General features: G+C 37.0%; 2 protein-coding genes across 2 annotated transcripts; both read right to left on the minus strand.

Moving 5' to 3' along the window:
- Nucleotides 1–6356: 6356 nt before the first annotated feature.
- LOC116197025 (polygalacturonase-like) lies at nucleotides 6357–9306 on the minus strand. The gene is made up of 4 exons (XM_031527029.1): nucleotides 8766–9306; nucleotides 7381–7670; nucleotides 7020–7248; nucleotides 6357–6905 (listed from the first exon to the last, which is right to left on the minus strand). The coding sequence occupies exons 1-4, from the start codon at nucleotides 9219–9221 to the stop codon at nucleotides 6687–6689; spliced, it is 1194 nt and encodes a 397-aa protein (XP_031382889.1). The 5' UTR covers nucleotides 9222–9306; the 3' UTR covers nucleotides 6357–6686.
- Nucleotides 9307–22852: 13546 nt separating this feature from the next.
- On the minus strand, nucleotides 22853–26150 carry LOC116195091 (polygalacturonase-like). Its single transcript, XM_031524066.1, has 4 exons — nucleotides 25633–26150; nucleotides 23835–24124; nucleotides 23512–23740; nucleotides 22853–23364 (listed from the first exon to the last, which is right to left on the minus strand). The coding sequence occupies exons 1-4, from the start codon at nucleotides 26092–26094 to the stop codon at nucleotides 23146–23148; spliced, it is 1200 nt and encodes a 399-aa protein (XP_031379926.1). The 5' UTR covers nucleotides 26095–26150; the 3' UTR covers nucleotides 22853–23145.
- Between the last annotated feature and the right edge of the window lie 1355 nt (nucleotides 26151–27505).

A 27505-nucleotide genomic window follows, 5' to 3' on the forward strand; every position in this document is an offset into this window, starting at 1 on the left:
GAATATCATCGTAATTTCATCGTAATTACGTACTTACGTCAATTTTATAACCTTTAATTTCAATAAATTATATATTTTATTATAAATAATTAATTCTATTTTAGAGAAAGAGTTAAATAATTCTAGTAATTACTAACTCATGAAGCGCCAATGGTCGCATTTTACTATGGGTGGAGAGACTTTTCGGGCTAATTAATGAGGGCTTAGTTGGGATGGGGCATGCCCAATTTCTCGGTCCACATTGCTCAGCACCAACACACGGCCCAATGGACTCGGTCCTTGCATTGAGATTGATTGTCATTTTGAGGCCCATCTCTAAGTCATCTTGTTTTAGTGAGTGGGCATCAAAATAATAATTTTCGTGGTCATTAAATCACAAAATAAAAGCTTCCATGTTTCCTAACCAAAAGTTTACCCGACACGATATCCTTGAATTTATCCTTCCTTTTGTTAATTTAACATGTTTGACATAATGCCCCAATACCGGTCTGTAGATGGTCATAAGACGGAGAATTTTCAAGTAAAACTTCGCATGGGCTTTCGCTGGACAAATTGGGTGCCACGAAAGAATGATTTAATAAGTTGCCAGTTAAAATATGCTCACCTCAAAACTTGATTGATTAGCTAGCTCGGTAAAGTTTATCTATCTATCTATCCATTTATTTATTTATAATATTATTCACTTATTTATACTATTTATTTATATTTGGTGAATTTGTAGAGACGCTTGAAACGCAATGCCCTATCTGCAGTACGCTTCATCTCAATTCCACCGTAAGTATTATTGTTTGGGTATTAATGATAAGCTCCGGTAAAAGCCTCACATTTAACCTAGTCAAATTTTGACCACTGTATATCGTCACTTCTTCTTGTTGTAATCAAAATTTCCAAATTGCGCTTCTAACATGTTCTATCATCGAATCTTAGGTTTGTTTGATAACTCCAATTAAGTATTGAAATTTAATTTTCAACACTTAATTGAGTTTAGATTGTTGGATAACACAAAAATGAAAGCTAACTTGATTCATGAGTCATTAAAAAAGTGCTAAAAAGTAATTATCCAAAAGCTACTTATACTTTGTTTGGTTTTAGAGTTGTTCACTTAACTCCACTTATCTTCAATTCAACAATATAATTATTACTCTTCCCTTTTTCTTCAATTTTTTTGTCATTCAATTTAATTTTTAATATTAAATTCTCTCAACTATCAATTACTTTTTTCACAATTTAACAATATAATTATTATTTTCTCTCAACTATTCATTATTTTTATCATTTTTTCATAATTCAATAATACAATCAGTATAACCCAATTAAATATATATATATATATATATACAAAGTTGGAATGGAGTTGAGTTCCCAAACAAGGTACAATCATTCAACTCTATTTTTGCTTACTTACTCAGTTGGGGCGACTTTTGACTTATTTGCAGTGATGCTTCTTGAATTTTTTTTATTTTACAATCTAGTCCCATTTCCTAAATTTTGGTTAGAATGTTAGAAACAAAGAGATGGGGAGGGAGGAGGGACCAAGGTCGATGGGCAAGGGGTGTTGGTGGCCCCGATCTCGGCCATCACCGCCCCAATTGAGGTCACCAGCCACATCAACGGTCGCCGACGATCTCGTCTTGATGGCAGTGGCGTAGATCGATGCCACCACCGCCAGGAATCTCCCTCTCTCTATTCAAAATCCAAAAAAGAGAGAGCGAGAGAAATTAGGGTGGTGGGGGTTAGCAACAGAACCCCCACCACTCCGATCTACCTCTGTGTCATTCAATATATATTTTTTAACTCCTGTCTCTCTTCAATCAATCGATGGGGACTGCACTGCTATCCTCCACTACCACAAACTAGGTCGCTGGCGACCTCTGTGCTCGTCGACGACCTCGTCTGTGGCGGTGGGGGCCGGTGTCAACCACCTTTGGCTCAATTTTTATTTTTTTATTTTAAATTTTCAGAAATTGTCGAAGAACTAAAAGGTTGGGGACGAAGGTGAAAAGAAAGGAAAATCTATGGCTGGCATGTGAATTCAATCCTAAAAGTTTTCAAATTTTTAGACTTTGCTTTCCAAAACAATTTTGACTTAATTTATTAAGCACTTTATTTTAGCGAGTGCTTAAAATTGAAGTACTTAATATTCAGCATTTAATATTAAGTCCAAACATACACTTAGATTCATTTCTAGTTAAGTAAAGCCATGTTCTCCTTCTATATTCATCAATATTATCTGGAAAACAGAGTGCGACAAGAAATGGAATGTGGTACGGTTAACAAATACTAAAATTGATAGATTTCGTAAGCATGGGCTCTGATTTATTTAGTCATAAAAAAGGATAGATTAATATAATATCACGTGGAAATAAATCGGACAATTAACAGCTTCCACATGCAACAATTAAGCATCACTTTGTTTACAATGCAAAAAATTTCAACATCTTTCCGAGCAAAAGATTTGCTTAATGTAGGCCTATTTGCAACATTGATGAATTTTCCAAACTCTAGCCAGTCTCATGTGTCCAATATGCATGTTTATCTACTTCGGATGTTTGAATGGGACATCACATCTACTAGTGTACAACTAGGGGCAGGTAGCTCTGCATAAATAAAAATATGAGAAAACTGTCAATGTCATCCATTTACTTTCACCTTGCCACCACTTAAGTCCCTCATCAATTTTTTTCCATCAATTTGGCTTAAACGTTGGGATTCCGTCGATCAATTTGGTCCCTGCCGTCAATGCCACTAACGGATGTCTAACGTGGCTGCCTTGTTGGACAAAACTGTGTCAAAAAATAATTTTTTAATATGACTTTCCAAAACTATCACTGTCATCATTTTACTTTCCTCGAGCCACCATTTTAGTCCCTCCTCAATTGTTGCCACCAATTTGGCCCAAACGTTAGGGTTTCGTCTATTAATATCTTCCTCGCTATCAATGTTGCTAACGAATGTCTGACATAGCTATCTTGTTGGAGAAAACGACGTCAAAAAATTATTTTTAATCAGAGTTTCCAAAACGAAGTCGCTTTTGGTAATTTTTTTGAAAATTTATTTATTAATTTATTTTAACGGATGAAGGGGTAGACTTGCCGGTACCTCCCCAGACTAAGGGGCAACGGTCAGCCGGGGAGGCCCCGATCGGTCTCCCCTCCTTTTCGAATCCCTCTGTTTAACTCTTTCGGTGAAGGTGATGCTGCTGATCGAAAGAAGAGATGCATCAGCTCATTAGAGAAATGGAGGTTGCTCGGAGGGGCTTGTGGTTGAGCTGTTACGATGGAAAAACACAAGAAAGGGACTGAAGAGGCGACATGAAGCTCGCTATAGCTCTCAAGAAAGGGAAATTGAGGCTGGTCGTTAGAGCTGGACAAGAGACTAAACTGAGATTGACTTCAGAGCTCTTGATACTACTAATCCGTCTCCTTATTCGATTAGTAGTATCAGGAGCTCTGAAGTCACTCATAGTTCAGCCTTGTGTCCAGCTCTAATGACTAACTTCAATTTCCCTTACCTGAGAGCTATAACGAGCTTCATGTCGCCTCTTTAGTCCTTTTCCAGTGTTCCTCCATCGTAGCAGCTCAGTCACAAGCCCCTCCGAACAGCCTCCCTCCTATCCAACGAGCTGATGCATCTCTTCCTTTGATCAGCACCATCACCTTCACCGAAAGAGTAAAATAGAGGGATTCGAAAAAGGGGGGAGATCGACTAGGGCCTCCCCGGCCGGCCGCTGCCCCCTTGGTCTGCGGAGGTCTTGCTTGTATACCCCTTCATCCATTAAATAAATAAATTTTCAAAAATTGCCAAAAGCGACTTTGTTTTGGAAACTCTGATTAAAAATAATATTTTGATGTCATTTTCTCCAACAAGGCAACTACATCAGATATCCGTTAGCGACATTGACGGCGATGACGAAATTAATAAATGGAACCTAAACGTTTGAGCCAAATTGGTGGCAAAAATTGAGGAGGGACTAAAGTGGTGGCTGGAGGAAAGTAAAAGGATGAAGTGACAGTTTTGGAAAGTCAGATTAAGAAATTATTTTTTTGACACCGTTTTATCCAACAAGGCAGCCACGTCAGACATCCGTTAGTGGCATTGACGGCAGGAACCAAATTGATCGACAAAACCCCAAGTTTAAGCAAATTGATGGCAAAAATTGATGAGGGACTTAAGTGGTGGCAAGGTAAAAGTAAAGGGATGACAGTGATAGTTTTCTCTAAAATTTTTCATTCCAAGAAGCAAGTACATATGATATTTATCTTGTAAACCGCAAATTGAAAAAAGCTAGGTTTTTATCGACTGTCTTAGGCGGGGGATTTTACTCTCTATTGGCCATGTGGCCAGGCGACGCTTTGTAGAGAGACGCGCCTCTATGCATAGAGACTCACGAGACCCAATCATGAGCCACCACGTGTTAAAGTTACTGCATGCAGTAGCTTTTATCTTCCATTTTAGAAAAAGAGATTGGCAAAGAGCCTTATGTGGGCCGTTGCTCTAGCCACGTCGCTTGCTGCGGCCACACAATTTTTTTTTCCCTCTTTAAGAAAAAGTGAGGGAATTTTAACTATCAGAAAAAAAGTATGGGACTACTATAGAGACCTAATTAGAGACGACAATTTGAATTTCAAGTCTCTCTTTTTTTCTTAGTTTCTCTCAGTCATGTGTATGTAGCAAAAATCGGGCCCATTTTAGAGACCCATGGAGTCTCTCCCGTTGCGAATAGTCTTACTTTTTGAGGCTTGGTTCTTTTTAAGGTTTTAGGATATTCGGTTAATGATAGTTGTTATTAACAATATAATTATGATTCTAGGAGACATTAAAAGTGGTTTAAGAGACACTAATTTAAAATTGTTGCATTATTATATAAAACTTATTTTCTAAATTATATGCTTAATTGGTCGAAAAAGTTTACGTCATAGCTCTCAATTTTAATTCAAATTTTGGATCCTTTACAAAATAAGGACCTCCCCCTACACTAAAACGCCCGCGGTTGCAGAAAGGGGGTTCTTCCCACATACACCGCATTTTATCTAGAAATTGTTTGGGAGTTAAAAGTTTAGTATATAGACTAACGTGGGCTAGTTCAAGTGGTTCGACACTTGTTCCTCTTAAGTAAAGTCTTAGGTTCAAATTTTATGAATGGAGAAAATCCACGGCGGGAGAGCTTTAGTCCTTAGTAGGCCAGCCCGACTCGACTGGATTAGTCGAGGCACAATTGAGCTTCACGATACTGGGATTCGCACAAAGAAAAGTTTAGTATATAGAAATTTGAAAGTTTCTTTGAATAACAATGAGATCCGGTCTTGTTTCTATATTTTTTTTTTGAAAAATTTTTAACAGGTAAAAAAAGAATTGGTTCAAATATTTCGACACTTGTTTTCCTTAAATAATGTATTTGTGAATGGAGAAAATCCTTGAATGAGAGAGTTTTACCCATTAGTGGGTCGACTTGGCTCGAACTGAATTAGTCAAGATCCGTTGTCTTTTGGATATCAAGGTACACATAATAAAAAAGGTTATTATGTAGTTATGTTTCTAGTAGATATATAAATAATGAACACAATGTTTAGGGAGAAAAAAACAAAATGATGCAAATATGTTTATAGAACGACCTTTTTTTTATCATTGTAATTACTTAATTAGCATGTCTAACCAGTTACATGAATTATATGCATATACATTACGTAGAAAAGAATATAAGAGAGACAACGTATGTAATATCAGTGTGTATCACTTGATATCCGAAAGGACAATTAATTATGATTAATACACAAGATTGAGCAGATCAGCCCAGTAAGGGGTGCTATTCCGAGATGAGCATTTTCTCCATTGATAAGACTCGAACTCGAGATCTTAGAGAAACAAGTATCAAATCATTTGAACCAATCGATATTGGTTATTAATTAAATGTAGATTTGAGGTATTGCGGGAGGTATGTGTATGTTGAGAAGATTGTTTTCTGCACTACTCCAATTGAAATGGTCAAGTTTTCAGTTTAAGCACATGTCCTAATTAATGCAAGTCATTTTCTTGCATAACACCCAAACATATAGTGACTTATCTTCGGAAGTGATGTTAAACGCTGTTGATTTTATTATTGGTAGTGTACCAAACACACTGAAAACCATTTTCAAACATTATATTATACGTACAGATGGTCATACTGATCTGCAGTTAAAGGCTACCAGTATATTTACCGTCGTTATCCATGTCCTTGTGATACATGATATTACCAACCTACATTTTGTTTATCGCTTTTCTCCTCTCAGATAATCATATATATTGTAATCTTAAAATTGTTTTGTTTATAGACGGACTGAGATAATGGAAAAAAAAGATCGAACAAAATTCAATGATGTACGAGTATACATAAAAAAACCCTTTCTATTGTCTCTTATAACTGAAGATAATACATCAAGCATTAAAAAAAAAAAAACTAATTAGCTGATGGGTGAATATTTGTGCAAGGCCAGGCAACATATTATCCAGCCAGAAAGGCTAGGGAACGCCACAGGCTCCAAGCACACCCATTAATAATATCTGCATGCAACTAATTAAGCTTTCCCCTTCTGTAATATGTTCATCCCAGCTGGATCATCTATGGTGATCTCGAGTAGGATGCTGAGATATATAGTACTGCATCAATCTCCCGCGACTACATGATGCACTTCAATGTCACGCGAAACCTACAGGCAGCTGGAGGGCTGTACGGAGCCGGCAGTTGTTCCTTTGGCGTTGGCACAGGAGGCTTGAGCCACCTGATTCCGGTAAGTGAGCTTCACATTCTCCAGCTTTATCTGCTTGCACGGGTACGTTGAGCTACAGTCCAATTTCACGGCGACCTTGGTTGCAGAAGTTCCATGAATGTCTTGGTAGGTCACATCACTGATCTTGATACCGGATTCCTGGCGAAATTCAAAATGAATAATTCAGTTAATTATCGCGAAGTATACATACACACACACATATATAATTATTGATCCCAATGACGTGATCAGACTAAGGACTTTATAGTTTACCTTATTTGGGCAACCATTGTTGTTGGGACAGTAGTTTTGGTCGATGATGATTGGGTTTTGTACATTGGTCATGACAATGTGCTGGAAAAGGATGTTGCGAGCGAACCCAGTGCTAGGTCTTGCCCACGACTTAATCCTCACCCCGTTCTGTGTGCCTGTGAATGTAGCCGTTTTAACTGTCACATTCTGCACTCCATCCTCTTGCGCTTCTTTTCCAAGGCTCCCAATACTACATCCAGTCAAAACCATAATCTTAATATACGAATGACCCGAAACATGTAATGTATATAACCTGAGATATGGGTGGATGGACATGAACACGTTAAACTCGGGTAGAAGATTTCCTTGCAGGCTATAGTACCTGATTCCATGTCCAGGTCCGCAAGCAACATTCTCGATCCAAAGATTTTTAGCACCAGGGCCAATTGAGACACAGTCATCCCCAGTTCCAATCTTCGAGCTGAGGATCGTGACACCCGTCGATAGCGATACATGAATGCCATCAGTGTTGGGGCTGGTTCCCGGGGCTGTGACCCTCACGCCCTGCATTTTCACGTTTTGGCACCCGTAGACAACTACGTGAAACATCTGACTGTCCACAGATTTTAGTCCGCTGACAAAAATATTCTTCGAATTGCTGAACTGAAGATTCTGCACATGAAAAGAATTATTTTACCATCACAGTAGAACATGCAAGTCTTGACCAATCAATCGGATAATGCGTTTACTAATAGTAATTAATTAATAACATGGCTTTTGTTTAATGCTTACTCTACGAGATCACTGTCACATGGCTCGAGATGGGTTTGATCCAAATAGTGGGACCCACCGTCTGTAATTTATGGTTCACTGAAAATTAATTAGGATAGCTTATCAAGTCTTTAATGTTGCCGTGCTGTGAAATAATATCAACTACGAATGTTCGACTTTCTGTTGTCGTTTCATGATATATAGACCTCATTGACTTTTTGACATGTCCACGACTAATAACGGCATAGCAAAGATTCAGAAAATGGCAACTTGAAAGCGATTGGATCATAACTATTTAAGTTCCGTGCGGTCACCGTTTTGGTCCATTTATGGAGTTCTTGAGTAACATGGGAAGCTTCCGGTACATATGTCATGTGGTACAATGGATCAACAGTGAAACCTCCAATAATCATAGTTACTCGCTTGATTATGTGCAGATAAGGAGTTCCACTATTATAACATTATACTGTCATATGGTACAGTAGATGCATGTGATACTTTTTTTAAAAAAAAATGGTTAGTTAAATTAGTTAAGCCCGTCCCTGAAGGCTCCACTTTCCATAGTAGTTGCATCTTATCTTGAGGGCTACATTTTTCTGTTACGTGGAAGATTATAAAGCCATACTGAATCTGGTTAAAATAGGGATGGCAACGTACACTCCTTCAACATCATTGTTTTTCTTCTAAATTCCAAATTCCAAATTCCAAATTCCATATTACCAAACACAGAAGACCTTTTAGGTAAAACCGTTAAAAACCCATTCCCTCGGTAGTGGATGCATAAATGGGATGTCTTTAGGGGCAAAGCAGTAAAACCACTTTTTAAGATTTTAATGGCCGCCCGCCCCCCCTTCCCATTCAGAAATTCCACCTTTATTGCATAATTGACTCCACTCTTTTATATACTTAATTAAGTGCATACATAAGAAAATTATAACATAACATGCTAACGTTCATTTACTTTACTTTAATTTAATTTATTTAATCAATACATACCGTGGCGCCATCCGGGCAGCTCTTCCCGGAGTTCTTGCAAGCCCACAGACCAGAGCCTCGCCCATCGAGTGTCCCACCATACACGTTCAGTCGGTCAACATGGCGAAAGATGATCCAATTAGCAGTATTTCCGATCACCTTGTAGTTGGAAGGGGCCAGAAGGGTCCCGTCGATCTTGAAGGTAATGGAGCTGCTCTTGCAGGGCCCATTGAAGGCCACACTCTTGACATAGAATGTGCCCTTCGGAACACGGACAGTGGCGGCGCCTGAGGAGGAGCAGGCAGAGGCCCATGCGCTTAGGAAGGCCTTGCTCGAGTCTGTCTTCCCATCGGGTTTGGCCCCCAAAGACACGACATTGTATTGCGCAGCCAAGGTTGTAGGTAAATATGAGAATAAGGCAATGCAGGTTAAGGTTAGGGCCAGAGAGCTGAAACTGATGATGGATCTTGCTGCCATTATTGACTCAGATAGAGAGAGAGAGAGAGAGAGAGAGAGATTCACAAAGAGGGGAAGTGATGAGAATATGTGAGGAGAGAAATGTGAAGGAGGTGAGCTGATGAAGGTGAAGGGAGTTTTGAGGGTTACTTATAGGGAGAGATGCATGTAGGGATGCGTGTACGTAGGAATTTTATATTATTGAAAAGGAAGCTTTTGTCAACCCGAAAAAAAAAGACTTATGATGTGTTTGGGAATTATCTAATATTTGGTGTAGTTTGACCTAAACGTCCTTTTCATTATTTTGGTATTAAAACAGGGATATCTCCATTCCACCGAAAAAAAATAAGAGGGATATCTTGAAAAAAGAGGTCTTTGTTACCAAATAAAAAAGGAGGTTTTTTTTATGAGTTTTTTTTTAGTACCTTTAATGGCACTAAATAGGGAGAGGTCGTGGACTTTATTCTCAACAATGAGGGTTTTTTTATTCTTTTTTTTTTGTGTGCACCTGATATCCGAGAGCCTAATTGGTCTTTAACTAATCCAATCAAGTTGGATTGACTCATTAAGGGGTAAAACTTTTATAGTATGGATTTTCTCAATTCGCAAGACTCGAGCTTGAGACCTTGCTCTCCTAGCATGATTTTTTTTTATCCTCCATGTTTTATAATAATGAAAAGAAAAATGGAGATTTGTTGTCATACATTACCAAAAAAATGCGACGTAATCTTATTTTTTGGGTGGGTAATAGTATTTTTGGGAGTCAAATTAAAGATTTGTCTATTAAAAAGAGTTTTCGCCTGAAATTAATATATTGTCATTTGTATTAGTGTTTAAATTACTATACCTCGCTTAATTTTGTTTCATTTATTACTATTTTCGGGGTATGATCAGTGTTATCTGAACCGGACCGGACGTCAACCGGATAGAGTATGGATTCATGGGTTTATGGGCTCAATCGGAGATTCGATGGGTCGGACCACAAATTTAATTAATCATAATATTTTATTATATAACGTAATATTAATGATAATGAAATGCATAATATCTATCTAATTACATTAAAAAAATGCATAATATCTAGGGAACAAAGCTAATTGACGAAGAATTAAAGTAGCAAGCAGATGTTGCCTAGTTGGTTAGTGCATGGGCTATAGTTGTGCACATAAAGTGTGAGGGCAGACGTTCAAAACCACCAATTGTTAACAAATTTTGCTTATATATTTGTTCAACCATTGAATCCATGGACCGACCGGTTTAGTGGATTTTTAGATTCAAACCGGCTGGTTCTGTGGTCTCAACGGTTCAAATGTGCATATTTAGTCTGAATGTGGAACCAGACCGATCATGGTGCTGGTTTTCAGTTCGACCGGTCGAATTGGCCGCTCCAATCCGGTTCTGATAACAATGGGTATGATGGCATCCGTACTGAAGTTGATTGCCGTTTATGAGTCATTATTCTCTTCCTAATTAAGCTGAATGGGGGATGTTTTTCCCATACCGCCAAGTGGCTCTCTTCTGGTCTCGCTCCACCTTGACTAGTCTAATCCTTTCCCTCCACTGAAACCTACCTAGAAACCAATGTGATATTACCGGCATAATGGAGGAGGATCCTCAGAAGAGGAAAATATCAATTAGGAACTAGTTAGCTTACGTAGTGTTTACTTAATCCATATTCGTTTGGCACGGCTCAATGGAAAGAGAATGGTATAGAGTCCCTGTCAAAAATATAGTGATTATTGTATATATAGTGATTCCATTTCATTCCTTTTGCATTTGTTAGTACCAAATATATATGATGTAAGATCATCCGCTGGTAATACAAATGTACTACATATGGAATGAGTGAGATCATATTGGAGACGACAGTAGATGCAAAAGTGTTTATAACCAACGTGAAATGTGGCCGGTTTGATAAGTGAGTGTTATGAACCAATTTTTTTTTACTTGTTGTATGATCAGATGAAAAATCTGATCAAATTAAAAGTTGTAACATCAGATTTGTGAATTTCCAATGAAATCTGTGGTGGAAGAGAAGGGCTTAAACCGCTTCGCGTTAGTTGATCCGACTTGAGGTAATTTTATTTGATCCCGGTTGGAATCCTCCTCATGTTTTCGGAGCTCTCTCTTATATTTTGGTGAGAGAAGACTGAGAGCAGAGAGAGCTCGTAACTAATTTGGGGGTTAGATCATTGTGCTTGAGAGATTTCCATGCTTTGTACTCCACTGAAGTTTGCTCATAGTGATCATTAGCGCCTCATTTGCCTATGGGCATACGGGCGACACACCGCTATTCCTTAATCACACGTATCCTGTGTTCGTTTCTTCTCCTCTGTCTTCTTCATTGTCTCTGAGTCAAGTCTCTTCATTCCAATGTTATTGTAATTATAAGAAAGGCCAAAATGGAATAGGAAGCGAAGAGGTACGGGAAGTCCCATGGATGAGAATCGAAATAGAAACTTCTTAGTTTTCGAGTTAAGAATGGGTGTAAGTTAAACAGTTCTATATGAATCAAATTCAAGAACAAGTTATCTTATAAAATTGAAAAAGTTAAATTCAAAAGAGTTTAATATTTTGCTAACTCGATTACTTGAATCATAATGTTTCACATAATGTAAGACAAACTTAAACGTACATTAAGTTAGTTAATTATTCAAGTTACACGAAAACGGCCCCAAAGTATTTTAAGGTGGCCTGTAAAGATGACTGAATGAAAAGTAACACATTTGTGAGAAGTACAAGACATCGCATTTCCGACCTTTAACGGATAGCATATTTTTGTACAATTTCCAATCTCAAACTGAGAGTTTAGATATTCGTCAGATTTCCCTATCCATGTGCTAAAACAGTTGCCTTTTACACATTTGCGTGCCATTGGATGAAAACTCTTAGTCGAAGATGGGATAAATGAACTGTTGAACGGATAAGAAAAGAACCCTTCCCCATATATATACTTAAATTGGAAATGTTTGCCTAATCAACGATACGTATGTATGTATGCAAAGTCCAACCCTATGTAAAGGCTATTAATCCCCCCTACATATATCCCATTTATCTAGCCCTCCTATTTCGCCTTATCATGCATGCATGCATGCATCGAAAATCACTATTGATAAACAACCAGAAAAAAGTTCACTATTGTTTTATTTATTTATTTATTTATATAAGCATAAAGACCATCAGAAACTAAAGTTAGGACCCTAAATATCAACGAAGGAGCAAAAGAAAACGGAAGTTGCAACAGCTCCTACAATTCAATGATTATCTCCATTTTAGTGAGATCACGAGATATTCTCAATCTATTGGCTGACTAATTTTCATTTGGTTACTTGTGTGGCCTTAAGACCAATGTACTTTTAGGTGTTTTGATTTCCTATACTATAAGGCTCCATTTAGTGCATGGGAATGGAATGTGATGGGTTAGACATAATGAAATACAATAGTATCGAGAGGAAAAAAAATTCTGATTTTTTTATCGAGTGTTATAATATGAAGGAATACATATAAGATATTGTGGTAATTAAAACTAGAATTTTTCGAATAATATAGATATGTATATATATTTATATATTTGCTCACAACAGTGTGCTAGTTATAAATTTGAGTTTTACAATAAGTTGAATCGTACTCAATAACAACATTCTTAAATAGAGCTTGCAAGATGTTTACATGGGCCGTGAGAATTAAGGGTGAAACCTGGAAACCCCTCGTTATAAAAAAAAAATAATCTTAAAGGATTACGTATTCTCCTTTTTGTTGCCATCTTATTATTCTTATACACTGATATTTTCTTATACTAGATAAAAAATTACTCTCCTACTGTATATTTCCTCTTTCTCCATCTTATAGCTATTCATATATGTTATAATGATCATGACAGTAGTTCTTACATTTGTTGCATTTTAACCATTAATTAAGGACGGCAAAGGGAAATTGATGATATAATTGGATCCTAGGGAAGAAACAGATCTGAATATAAGAATACGTGCTGGCTGCGCCAAGATTACAAAAATATAAGCTTGCTTGAATTAGGATCGGAATTATATCATCAATTAAAATAATCTTTTTTATATGCCCAAACAAAAGATATTTCTTTTTTTTTACCATTTCCCTTTAAAGGGACGGACCATATAAGAAGACATAACAGTTGGCATGACGAAGCCAAAAAATGGCCCACGCCCATATTTTTATGCACTTTCATGTTTTCATAATTGAGGAGAAAAGTTCAGTATATAAATAGCCACACTCCCCGAAATCCAAAAAATATGAATACGTATAATTAACATCAGTGTGATATTGGTGCTTCGTTATCTCCCTTCACCACCTATCCCTACCATATCGTCAACGAATTCATTTGTAAAATAAATAAATAAATAAGTACGTTAGAAATAAATAAATCGTTGGAGAATTAATTTTGATTTGTGCTCTTTCTCTTCCATCGCCCGCGGACATTATTCTCAGTCACATGTTGGCTCCTCAATCTACTCTCACATTATTGATTATTCCATAGACTCATTCCTTTTCAGCACATTCCTTATTCATTTTCTATTGGTACAATCATTGAACCTAAATATATATAGTCGTTCACAAATCGAAAACATGACATCTTTCCACTCGCCTAACTGGCTACCGTAAGTTTTCTCTCCCTTGAATAATATAAGTTATTCTAACTTCCGATGCATCTTTTTTTTACGGTGTACACCATGGTATTTGAAAGTCCAATAGCCCTTGACTATTCTAATTAAGTTTGGTCAATCCACTAAGAAGTAAAACTCTCTAGCGTGGATGTTCTACATTAACAAGACTCGAATCGAGACCTTACTAAAGGGAAACAAGATTTGCGGTGCATCCTTATAATGCAAAAGAGAGAGAAGATGCATATAACAGTTTTTTTTTTTTACAAGAGAGATACATGAGTCAATTAAAAATAAATAAAAAGCTCAATAAATGAATATAAGAAGTATTATTCTCGGAAATTGAATAAAAAATTTATTGATTCTTAAACTAATATTATTACACCACGCTCTCTTTCTTGATGAATATGATGACTTAAGAGATGGGATTAAAAAGCTTACGTGATCCATACTTCATATACACAGTAGGCTATAGCGTTTTCAAGGGAATAGTAGTATATAGGCTAACTAAATAACGGACACATGACACACGAACATAGGGGAGGAGTTCCGTTCCGTTAGTTGCTGAGGAATGAGGGCCGCCGTTTTCTTCTCCGACAAATAATCCACATGTCACGTCCCCTCTAGACCTATCCCACGTTTCCTTTATCCACATTCGGTTCTTTTGCCATTTTTTTCTCTCTCTCGCCTGATATCACCCAAAAGGGAACGAGATTACGGTTGTGGTCTCGATTTGAAATTAAAAGGGTTCTTCATTTAATTATCATTTTTCGGATTTAAAAATGAGCTCATTGTATTAATATGAATTTATTCAATTGATTCGACAAGTCTCAAATTTTATATTCGAATTTTATGAATGATAAAAATTAACAAGTGATATATATTTACTTCTTAATAGGCTGTCCTAAGTCAAACTTACCCTAATCAGAGTCGATTTGACTGTTAAAAATGAATCAATTGTCTAAAAATTTCATTGCTGAGAATTTAAGCAGTGACTTACCCAACATAAGTGTTCCTTATTTATTTATTTTTTTGGATAATGACATGTTCCTTAGTTTGGAAAGGATGTTATGATGAACATGAGGGTCAATAATTTTTTGATCTAATCAAGCATATATTCCGGTAATGCTGTAAGTAATAACAGAATAAATTAGGGTTAAGTCCACGGTGCATGTGGAAGCACCCGCCATTTGTACCTCCACTTGAAATATAAAATTTGGCTTTCCCATTTATGTGGTTAAATAGTTTAATCCCACATATTCAAGGGTGTTGCACATTTATTATAAATAAGCAATAATCCAATCAAAATACATGTAAGTGAGAACATATAGAATTATTGTGAACCATATTTATTATTTATATACATTTTTATTGGATATTATATGGTCACTTGACCGAATAATATTCACCGAATATTTATTCATGAGTTGAGGGGCCCATTGAACGGATTTCCTGTACTTTCACGTGTAAGACCTCCAATGGCAGGCAGATTTTTCGTACAGTGAGACAATCAGTGAAAAACATCGCAGCCAGTAGTTTAGGCACCAACCAGGCTTAACGTTATGCTATATATATATATATATATATATATATTGCTGAATAGGCTTAATGTTATGCTATGTTTTGAGAAATGTGATCGTAAAATGATTTTTTGATTTTTTTATAGGTATGATAGTAAAATGAATAAATGATACGTGCTCTCATCCGTTGGTAATTTGGAAGTTTTAAATTAATTTCTCATGATGAGATTATTCTTATTTTTTATATTTTTATATTAAACTTATAAATCTTGATTGTAACATAAAAAAAAGCTGTGCTATATAATACGATTGATAATAAATTTAACGAAGCATGCATGCATGGTCTTTCGGTGGACAGAAGCACGCCTGGTTTAATTTAGTTAAAAGCGCAAGGTTACTTTCATCACCAGCAATAGTCTAACGTCGCAATTGTTCTATTTCCAATTACCACTCAATTCTTTTTCAGGGAAATCCTGTGAGCCATACCAGCATAAAAATGTATTAAGGGGATATATGGTGCAACAAAGTAATATAATTAATTAAGTTTTAAGAAAAATTTTCAAAATCCATATAATATATACTTAACTATTAAAAATAAAAATTTATTGATTCATACATAATTCATGGAAAGTCTATGAAATTGACTCGATAACTAAATAGTTCACTGAATAGTGAAGTAACTTCCCCCAGTTTTCAAGAAGTTTAATCAAATTCTGGGCAACTTGTTTAAAAGGTGCGATATAATCATATTTTTGAAGTGATTGTATTCTGTACAGGCTTCCGCTTTATCCAATTTAATTGTGAAATTGGGAAGATGGTAGTAATTTACCTGCAATTTGCCATAAATGAATGTCCATAGGCTGGCAGCTACAGAATTTGAGTATTAGGTCGTTGAACAATAAAAACGCCTGTTCAACCACTGTTACTCTTTGCATCTGTCGATGTAAAATAACAAGGCAAGTTTGCTAGCAGAAATTTATGATATGCTCGGGTACTTTATTATTCTCAAAAAGTGAGTTTATAAATGTTCAGTTGATTGATGCAATGTAATCCCCATTTATTGATTTTTAACGAAAAGTTCATGCATTCGATGATTAACTAGTGAAAGATGTAAAAAGAGGTGTAGTGTAATGGCACACGCTCTCACCTAGTAATTTGAAGGTTACCCTTGCCCCCTATTAGGTTTTATATTTTCTTATAATAAGCCCAATAGGCATTCGTCGCAACTGAAAAAAAGAAAATTGTGAAAGGTGAAAAAGAATTAATTTTCAATATTATTAATCTTGTCAATTGATTAAGATAATGAACATAGTGGAAACATCGTGGGATATTCTTCAATCATTTGAATCAGCTGATTAGAGAAGACGAAAATTAAGGCAAAGGATAATGTGAACCAATCAAATGAAGTTAATTATATATGCATACCATAATACAAGGAATTATCAACGGCCCCATGTTCACACCTATAAGAACCCATTAAATAAGAAAAATCAATTTCTGCTTATTGTGTGATATCTAAGGTTCAGGTGATCAATTGAACGATTAATGATTTAATCATATGTACAAACGTATACATATGGATGGATCGGTTTAATCCATATGCGCATCTGCTCTAAAGATCGTACTGATGATGTACTTGTTTTCACATTCGAAGACCATGGAATAATCCTAAATAAACAATGAAGGAATTTCTGCATCTCTCCTTGATTGTCGTTAAGGCCACATGGAAAGGGGCGGCTCCTAACCATGATTACATGAATTGTACTTACGTACTTTAACAAGCAATTGCTTGTGTGCCGCTCCGTATCATCATCTCATCACATACATCGTGCATGGATCATTTTAAAATGATGACCTTTATATATATATATATATATATATATATATCTTCAGTTATAAGGAATGTTCATAAACTTAGTTAATTCGACCTAGAGGGAATGGAGAAGAGAATGATAAACGAAATTCCTTTGACAAAACTTGAATCAAATCGAGAATCATGTCACTGCATACTTGACCTACTGTATCTAATTTGAATTCTTGGTTCCAGAATGAGGATGAATGTCACTATCACTAAACATATAATCCGTGGATGGTGTTTGCAGTTTCTTGCCTTGTTGAATGACGATAATAATGTTCTACTTATAATTTAGGAGTATGTACAGATACGAGGCATACCCGAAACCGTCGGAAAGACCAACTTTGAAGGGCAATCATGAAGTCGGGTAGAGTTTGAGTATTAAAATTAGAAATCGAAATCAAAGTTTGTATGAGAAAAATTCACAACATTCTTACATATGTTTGTTTGACTTATAGATAGAGGTTTATAAATAACGAAACCGCCGTTAAGATTTTTTCTTTATGAAACACGGATTGTCTTGAAAGGAATGCAATATTGAGATTGGGGGAGTTTGAGGAATGCACGAATCCTGGTTTCAGGAAGGCTCTGTTTCAGAGCATGTGATAGCTCGTTGACTTTCTTGGCATTGTGCGGCCATAGTCTTTGCGCACCTCTATGGCAACGTTTCTTTGATTTTTCGTCCTGGCCGGATTATCAAACTTTTGGAAAAATTATACTTTTAGTCCTGTAACTTTAGCTGCTTTTCTGTTTTCGTCATTTTCTTTATTTGTTTTCTATTTTGGTCCGTTACCTTCAATAGCTTTTCCTTTTGTATCCTTTAGTAACTTTTTTTTTTGTTAATTGTGTTGAGTTGCAACACTTTAGCAGTCCATATCAGAAAAATAAACCCACTAGTGTCATGTGGCAATTAATAATTATCTCGAATCTAACAGAACCGATTTGTCTCTTCTTCTTTCGCGTAAGTACTGGTCAAATCACACCAAACTCTTGCAAGTCTTCTCCACTTCTCCTGCTTAGCCTCTTTCTCCTCTATCTATTCCTTGGTTTAGTCTTTTGTTGGTCTCTATCTCTTTGTTTCTTCTTACCTCTCTTGATTTATCTTTTAATCCCTAAAGTCAGTGAGATGAATTCAAGCAAATTAGGGTTGTAATTTGGGGCAAAGTTAAGGGTTTTTCGTGGCTGCAACAAGATTGTTGATTACGCAGTAGATTATTCAAGTGAATATGAAGGTTTGCTTTTCAACCAAAGCTTTGCAAGAAAGAACATGCTCAAATCTCCCGTAACTCGAGGAGTCTAAAATCTTTTATTTTGTTTTATTATTTTTGGTTAATTGATGTTTGAGCTCTGAGATGGTTTTTTAGCTGTAAATGCCACAGAATGAACACTTGGAGATGAAAACTTGGATGAGATGATGCTCTTGTAAATATATGTGTTGAGGATTAATGAAAATTATCTCTACCCCAAGCTTTCAGTACAATATATTGAAGAATTTTTCTCAGGAAATTTTTTATTTATTATTTCATTTTTGCTTGAGAACTTTTTTTTTTTTTCTGTAGGATGAGAACCTTGTTTTCGATTTGAGCAGACAACGGAGACAAGAAAGTTGCCATGGAGAAGCCAGAGAACAACTTTGCAATGTCACACAAAAAATCATAGATTTTTGTTTTGGTTCGGTTTGTTTTAAACAGGGAGGCAGCCCAACATGTGGAAATTTATTCTAAGGTGAACCCCACATTTTTCTTCTCACTCAGCATACTTAACAGAAAATGTTACGGAATGACAAAAACGGAAAAATTCTCAAATGTACAGGACTATATTAGAAAAGCGATTGAAGGTAGAAGACAAAAAAAGAAAAAAAAAGAATGAAAATAAAAAAGTAACAAAAATTATAGGACTAAAAATATAGTTTTTCCTCAAACTTTTCAACAATACTCCACCAATAATGTTTATGGTGGCCTTCCAGATTAAGTAAAAGTCAATATCCAAGCCAAAAGGGCTAAAAGATAAATAAATGAAAGCCAATGAGAGTGGCTCCTGGAGTTGATTAGCATTGTCTAGCCAGGGCTCTTTTTTTTTTTTTGGAATTTTATTTTGGGTGTTGTGGCAAGATGCTTATAATATGAGATAAGATAACATAGAAAAATAACCGAACACTAAATATACATGATAAAGCCCTCAACGGGAAAACATCCATGAACAGACCAGGAGAATCTACTAGATTGATAAATAGGAAATTATAGCCCTCAGAGATGTCTCTCAATCCCAGCTCCCACTACAATACCCAATCCCGATAAGAGTCTAATCCAATTTCTCAATTCTTTCAATCCTCTCACTCTAACCGAGACTCAAAGAAAATAAACCAGAGAATTTCTCTTGAAGACCACGCCATCACCGACCCAATAATTCTAGACTCTCTCTCATCGACTCTAAGGGCCCAAGGTTTCGCGACACTAAGGCACATTTTACAGCTTGTACAAAATCCTATATATAAACTTACAAGAGATATATTGTAATATCTCCAGAGATGCCCTAATATCTATCAGAGAATATTTCCTAATATATTTTCTTTTATGAGGTTACAAGAAATCTAAAAAATATAGGAAATAATATTTTCTTGATTTCTTCCCGATTTACTGAGTCTTCAAGATTGCGGCTTAATGCAAGACATACCTAACAATTCTCCACCTTGACTTGCACTTAGCCAAGCATCGCGATAGTCAACCTTCTCGCAGTCACGGCCTTTTTGTTGGATCTTCGAGTTACAACGAAATCGCACCAAAATGGAAACTAAAACTTGCACGCAGCCTTCTAATGCTACATCATCCATCTATGTGCTGTGGCACGAGCAGAGTGCTCAACTTCTGTACTTGGGCAGTGATATAGCGTTCGTTTCTGTGCTGCGACATCAACTGCTGTATATTTCTCCTTATCTTCAGCCAATCTTTCGTCCTTCTTTTTGGGTCTTCAAGTCTCCACCTTGACTCGTATTTGCCTCATGTTCTACCACCGTCCCCAAGGGCTCCACCTCATCTATCGCTACCCAGGTCACGACTGGTGGGGCTTCTCCTCCTAGTGTCCCATCAAGACCATGTCGCACCAGCAATACCTTCTACTCGAATTGCACATTTCGCTACCGCTCGATCCATCAACCTTCTCAACCTTAAATCTCGAAATTGACATCTTCAGGATGCGATTCCAGCACTTGGCTCTGATACCAATTGTTGTGACAAGATGCCTATAACTCGAAATGAGATAACATTAAAAATAAGATCGGATACTGGATATATGTAGTGAAACCCCTCCCAACGAGAAATGAGAAACGTGCAAGCTCAGAGCAGGAGAATCCACTAGATAATGAACCGGACATTACAGCCCTCAGAGAGGTCTCTCATCCCAACCCCTGTTACAAACTCTACACCGAGAAGAGTCTAACTCGATCTCTCAATTCTTTCCAACTTTTCAGTTTAAACCGAGACTCCAAGAAGATAACCCGGAGAATTTCTCGTGAAGACCACACTATCACTGACCCCGTGATTCTAGACTCTCTCTCACCTACCCTAAGGGGCCAAGGTTTCGTGGCACCGATGTACCTTTTACAACTCGTACAAGACCCTATATATAGACTTACAAGAGAATATATCATAATACATCCAGAGATACCCTAATATCTCTTCCAGAATATTTCATAGGATATTTCCTATTATGAGGTTTCAAAAAATTCTGAATATATAGGAAACAATATTCTCTTGATTTCTTCCTTGATTACCAGGTCTTCAAGATTGCGGCTTAATCCAAGACACATCCATCATGGGGTGAACCTTTTTCTTATAAGGAATTTCATTAGCTATTATTACAACTAGGCACCACACTTGGCTGGGCCATGCACGAAATTGTCAGTTGTGACAGAAATTAGTATGTTTTATAATTAATTTGATAATAGAAAATACTGAAATGTTGATTTTTTTAAAATTTTTGCGTATTTATGATATTGAGATTGTAAAATTTTGTAAACCTTTTAAAAAATATTATTAGGCGATGCATATTTTTGATTAATTAATGTTAAGTTTATATGTGAATATTTGGACTTTAAAATATACAAATTTGTAGTCATTTAAATATAAAATTCTTATTTGATTTTTGTTCTTTATGTATTTGAAATTTTATCACCATCGTATCTCAATTATTTTCGAGAAAATTACTGAATATCCACGGCTTATTTTTATATATAACTTAAAATTATTAATTAGAGTCTTTTGTGACCAAAAGGTTGGTTAATGAGAGTATATGAGCAAATTCTAATGAATCATTCAATTATTACGTACTGTGATTAATAGATTATTTATTTTATTGGATATGTCATGCATTGACTAGTATTATGGAATAATTAATTTAATTTGTTTAATGAGGTTCCTTTCGTCAATTCATGTCATGATATATTTGGGAGTAGATAACGTCGTATATATATAGGTATATAGCGTGGCTTGTGTGCGCCTCAAATCAGTTACTATCCAACGGATAAGCACATATATATTATGAGCTTCTTTTTTTTTTTTTTTGGCAAGAAGAATAGAACTTTCTCTTGCCCGCTGTGACTCAGATTCGTGGGGACATACTTGTTACATGCAAGGCCTTGTCGTGGAAGTGAGGTGCATTATATCCAGCCTAAGTTGTGTGCCAACCTACTCAATCTGCAAGTAGCAGCCATGTCATTAATTGTGTTATTTATAGATGGACTGATTTTACGTTTACTGATCTGAGCTCAATCCGGAAGATGTTGATGAATGTAATGCTACTAACTTTCCCTCAATCAAGCTTATTATGAATTTCTAGATGAGGCCAAGTCTTAAAGAACATTTGTTGTTACCGGTTAGAATTTGCGACAGATTATTTTTTAAGTTGGAATAAGATGAAATCAAGTTTGATTGTGTGCTCACGTATGGCCAGTGTAGCTTGAATAGCTATCTACTTTTCTTCTTCTAATGAACAATTAGTTCCGTATTTAGTTACAATCACAGACATTATCCTCCACGTATGTTTTTTTCTTGGTGTTAGGCCCGAAGGTTGACGATAAATTCTTAATTTCCCAAACCATTAAGGTGAAAAGTACTCCCTATTAGTTTTAAACTGGTTACATAGTCTTCCTCTCGCAGCTGCCAGCTTCCTGTATATCCCCTTTTGCTTCCTTAGCCACCTGAAGTAAGATCATCCATTGTACCCCGGATGATTTTCACCGAGAGGACTGGGGTTCTTTTCTATGATTTACAGAGAGGAGGTTACAAAAATATATAGCAAGGTTGATCAAAAGAAAGCTATGGAGATGGGAAATAAGTCAGGAACGCTACATTAGTATGCCACTGATCCAGGTCACTGCAGTTGTTTTTTTCATTTTTATTTCCGCCTTGTATAGAGTAGAGAATATATAAGGACGCATAAATTCAGGAACTTAAAAGCAAAAGGGATAACTTGACATCTTTCCGAACTACGAAGAGTGGCTTATCAAGGACCAATTCGCATAAACTTTTCTTGTTATTGCCATACCTGAATTTTCTCAGGTCAGAGCAAATCTTGATTATTTCGTAGATTTCCAAAGTCTTTCAAACGAGCGAAATTATCAAATAAAGAACGAAGGAAGGCGTTTCCATTAGCACTTAAAGATATGATATCAATAAACCAGGCTTGTATATTCCAAGACATGTCGCGTAAGAACTAAGCTGATTAGGCGATATATGCAAGGCCAGGTGCCGAATCAACTAGCTAAATAAATGCCAGACACACCACAGGCTCAAGTACGCCAATCAGTCACCTGATCAGTGCTCTATATCTAATCTGTTCTATGTCTAAATGATCCTACCTTGTTATATCTAGTAGAACCATCGAATATAGGATTTCTATTATGGTTTTCATAAATATGGTGCTTCGAATGATTTCGAAGCTTACAAGCAGCTGGTGGGTTGTACTGAGCCAGAAGCTGTTCCTCCAGCATTCTCACATGAGGCTTCCGCCACCTGACTCCGATAAGTGAGCTTTACGTCCTCCATCGTTATACCTGTGCAGGGGTACTCCGTACTGCAGTCAAATTTCACTGCAACCTCCGTCGCAGAAGTCCCATGGATGTCTTGGTAAGTCACATCACTGATCCTGACACCAGATGCCTAACAAGAGGAGCATATAGAATAGGATTGATCAATAATCTCGGTTCATACAAAAACACACACATGCGTTAGGTACATATACACGTAACACGATTCTTGAATTCATTTTACTTTCAAGATGTTTAATTAAGAACGTTGGCAAAGTACCTCATGAGGGCAATCATCATCGTCTGGGCAGTAGTTTTGGTCGATGATGATGGGGTTCTGGACATTATTCATGGTTGCGTGCTGGAATTGGATGTTGCGCACAAAGGCAGTACTAGGTCTCGCCCACGACTTAATCCTCACCCCGTTCTGCGTGCCTGTAAATGTTGCTGTTTTGACCGTCACATTCTGCACTCCTTCCTCCTGCGAGTCCTTCCCAAGGCTCCCAATGCTACACACAATGCGAACTTCATTATATGTATGAACTATCTATGTTTAATATGCGTTGCTAGAGTTTCCCTTTCCACCTAATTATAAACTATTACCTTATTCCATGGCCAGGTCCACAAGCAACATTTTCGATCCAGAGATTGGATGCACCTGGGCCAATTGAGACACAGTCGTCCCCAGTACCTATCTTCGAGTTCAGGACTGTGACATCCTTCGACTGCGAAATGTGTATGCCGTCGGTGTTGGGACTGGTCCCCAAGGCAGAAACCATGACGCCTTGTAGTTTCACGTTTTGGCACCCGTTGACAACTATGTGGAACATCTGGCTGTTAACCGAGCTTAAGCCACTGACGAAAATATTCTCCGAATTGCTGAACTCCAGATTCTGCAGAACATAGAGAATGAAATCAGTATCTGATTATAACAATTGACCGACTATTTCATGTTTAATTCGAGAAAATATTGGGTGAGTAATACACAATCAAGTGACTGTGTAAAACTCCATCCTGATATTTTCTCGCTTAATCCGCGGCACCAACATCACGTGCCTCGAGGTGGCGCTGATCCAAAATGTGGGATCCACCAAAGTTGATCGAACTTCAATTGAGCAAGATTATACATCAAGTTTTTAAGACCATCTCTTGATTTGACAGCATTCGGTCGTGAATTTGGAGGGCACTCCATCTCCATTGACTTTATACATTCCCATGACCAAAACCAGCCAATAAAAAAATGACGTTTTGCTTAAACTGGTCGATTAATTCAATCGCATCATCTCATAAATTGACCTCACATGTACACTTTTTCACCACTGTCTAATTTTCGGTCCAATTTTTGGTACGTAATGTTGAAACAAACTGTTCTATTAGGCGGTTTTCCAAGAAAGCAAAACAACTAATTTGGTTAGCAGTCCTTACAGAGTCAACTTTCCCAGTCGATTGATCGCTTGTAGGAACCTACAGGAATTCCATTTTATTGACTATACTATGTATATACAGCTTTTGTTAGGTTGAGAATGTGAAGCAAAGAATGGAAATATTTTTTTTTTAAAAAAAGTTTATGTTAGGAAAACATGGACGCCAACGACCCTTTGAATGTTGAATTTTATTCAATATTGAAGCCCAACAAACTACAAAAGTGATGACGCCACACATTCCCTCAATTTTCCTATCTTACACTACATAGCGACCAAATAAGCCTCTCCTTGCTCGGAGATCGACCGACTGGGATTGGTTTAGAGATTAGATTGAACTTTAAACCATTTAATCCCGAAAATCCTAAGCCTGCCGTTGTCGGACAAACCATTGGAAAACCATTTGCTATAAGGATTTGCATATATATATATATATATATATCACTTATCCAGAATGGTAAAATGGTATCTGCAGTTTGTCATTTTATTATTAGCAGCCGCCCGGCCTCCTCTCATTGTGGAATCAACGGGTCAACCTCCTTAATTAGCGCCGTTAACTCATTAATTAACTTGACTTAGTTGACTCCCTTAGTACTGAAAGGGGAAAAAAAGAAGATTGACTCTCTCACCTATTGGTGGAAAAGTGAAATACGAATTTTCACAAAAGAAAAAAAAGAAAAATGCGACAATCGGTTCCTCTTATGGTTGGGACCATGTCAACGCCACTCAACAGTATGATAAAGATACCTCGTGATCTCATCAAAAAATATCTATTATCAATATATAAGTTGAGAACACAATATGTTTAGAATCTTGCCTGATATCACTGAATAATATATGGCTTCCTTTATATTGAAGAATCTTTCAAAATGTAGATATTTTTCACTGAAACGATGGTTCAAGATCTTAATGCTTTTAAATAAGAATTTTTGAAATGAGAGTTAATATTACGCGAACAATCGATTATTAATCATACATACCGTGGCACCTTGAGGGCAGCCCTTCCCGGAGGCCTTGCAGGCCCACAAGCCTGAGCCCTGCCCGTCGAGGACCCCTCCGACAACATTCAGTCCGTTGACTTGGTGGAAGATGATCCAATTATCTGTACTCCCGATCACGCTGTAGTCGGAGGGCGCCACGAGCGTCCCGGCAATCTTGAATGTGACGGTGCTCCTGCAAGGGCCGTCAAAAGTGGCGCTCTTGATGTAGAAGCTGCCGGCTGGGACATTGATGGTGGCAGGGCTGGAGGAGGCGCAGGCTGAGGACCAGGCACTAAGGAAGGCCTTGCTCGAGTCCGACTCACCATCGGCTTTGGCCCCGAGTGACACGACGTCGTACTGGGCTGTGACTGTTGCGGATGGAGGGGAGAACAAGAAGTAGGCAATGCAGATTAGGGTTAGAGGAAGAGAACTCAAACTCATGGAAGAAGTTCCTTTTGCCATTTTTCTGAGATAGAGAGGAAGAGAGAACGAAATTGGAAGTTACGAAGAAAATGGAGGAGGTGGTGGTGATGGAGGGGAAAGGACTTCCATGGGGGTATTTATAGAAGAAGTAATGCTTTCTCTTTGAAGGGGCTGTATGGAATTACACATTATTATTTATTTATTTTAACATTATTCGGAAAGGAGCAATTTGGCCGCCGAATTTGGATGTGTTTACTGTTTACTTGGGAACTTATCCAATTTTTTTGGTACTGTATCATTTCACTGGAAAATTTGAAAGAAAAATGAAATTGTTGGGCAGGGGGCGGATATGTCCTTTTGATTGTAGTGGAATCAACCGAAAATAGAGGCTTTGCTTTCATTTACAGAAAGTTCATGACGTATTAATCGAGCTCGCTGAAATTACAATGTCAACTTGTTATAAATTTTATAATAGTTTTCTTAAGAAAATACTATATATGTGTTCGATACGCACTATCTCATCACGTGATATATTGGAAATGGGACGGCGCTTCCTTGCCAAACTGGTTCTGTTGGTCAGTCATTAAAATCTCTCTTCTTAGACAAGTTAACTAGGAGAACATTCTTTTTTGTCTTTTCCCCCCCTTTTCTTTTTGTGTTTATGTCAATCTCCACTCGTCTTATTCACATTGTTGCTACGAAACTCTATTTTCACTGTTCGACGCCATTGACAAAAATCCTAATTAGGAAAATCTTGTCACATAATACATTAATTGTGCCATAATTTATGCCTTTCAGGGCTACATTCTGAACATTTTGATTTTGATGTGTTATTACTGCTAGAACAAGGGATATCAAGATATGTGAAATATTATGTGCTTTCTGATGTAGAATTAAACTCTCTGGGCTACTCTACATGTGGCAATCCCGGCTATTATGATATCCTTGATATTCCTCAATAATTATACACAATTTGAAGTACATCAGCAGTTTGTTTTGCTCACGACGATTGGGTGAATACCCTAGACCTACTAGTGCGTATAGAAGCATATATATTGTTAGAAGATAGGGTAAATTTTTTTCTCGTGTCTAACGTAGAACACCTACAATTTTCGAACGAAGAAAGAAACCTATATAAATATATATCAGAATCGACCTACTATAATTAGGTCAAACCTTAATTTCTCTTTGAACTTTTCCACTTCCATGTGCTAAAACAGTCACTTTTGCCCCCTTACGTGCAATTAAATCCAAGCTCTGGTCAGATATTATGCATAGGTTAAATGAACCGTTAAGTTCCAATACCACAAGAAAGAGAATAACAGATAATGTACTTCGAAAAATATGGGATTGTTTGCCTAACGGATGCAATGTAGGGGTAGTCCGACCTTTATGGAGGCTATATATAACTTCCCTACATGTATGTCTCATCTATCCTAGCCCTCCTATT

Source organism: Punica granatum, chromosome 2 (genome assembly GCF_007655135.1).
Source record: "Punica granatum isolate Tunisia-2019 chromosome 2, ASM765513v2, whole genome shotgun sequence".
Classification (NCBI taxonomy): Eukaryota; Viridiplantae; Streptophyta; class Magnoliopsida; order Myrtales; family Lythraceae; genus Punica; species Punica granatum.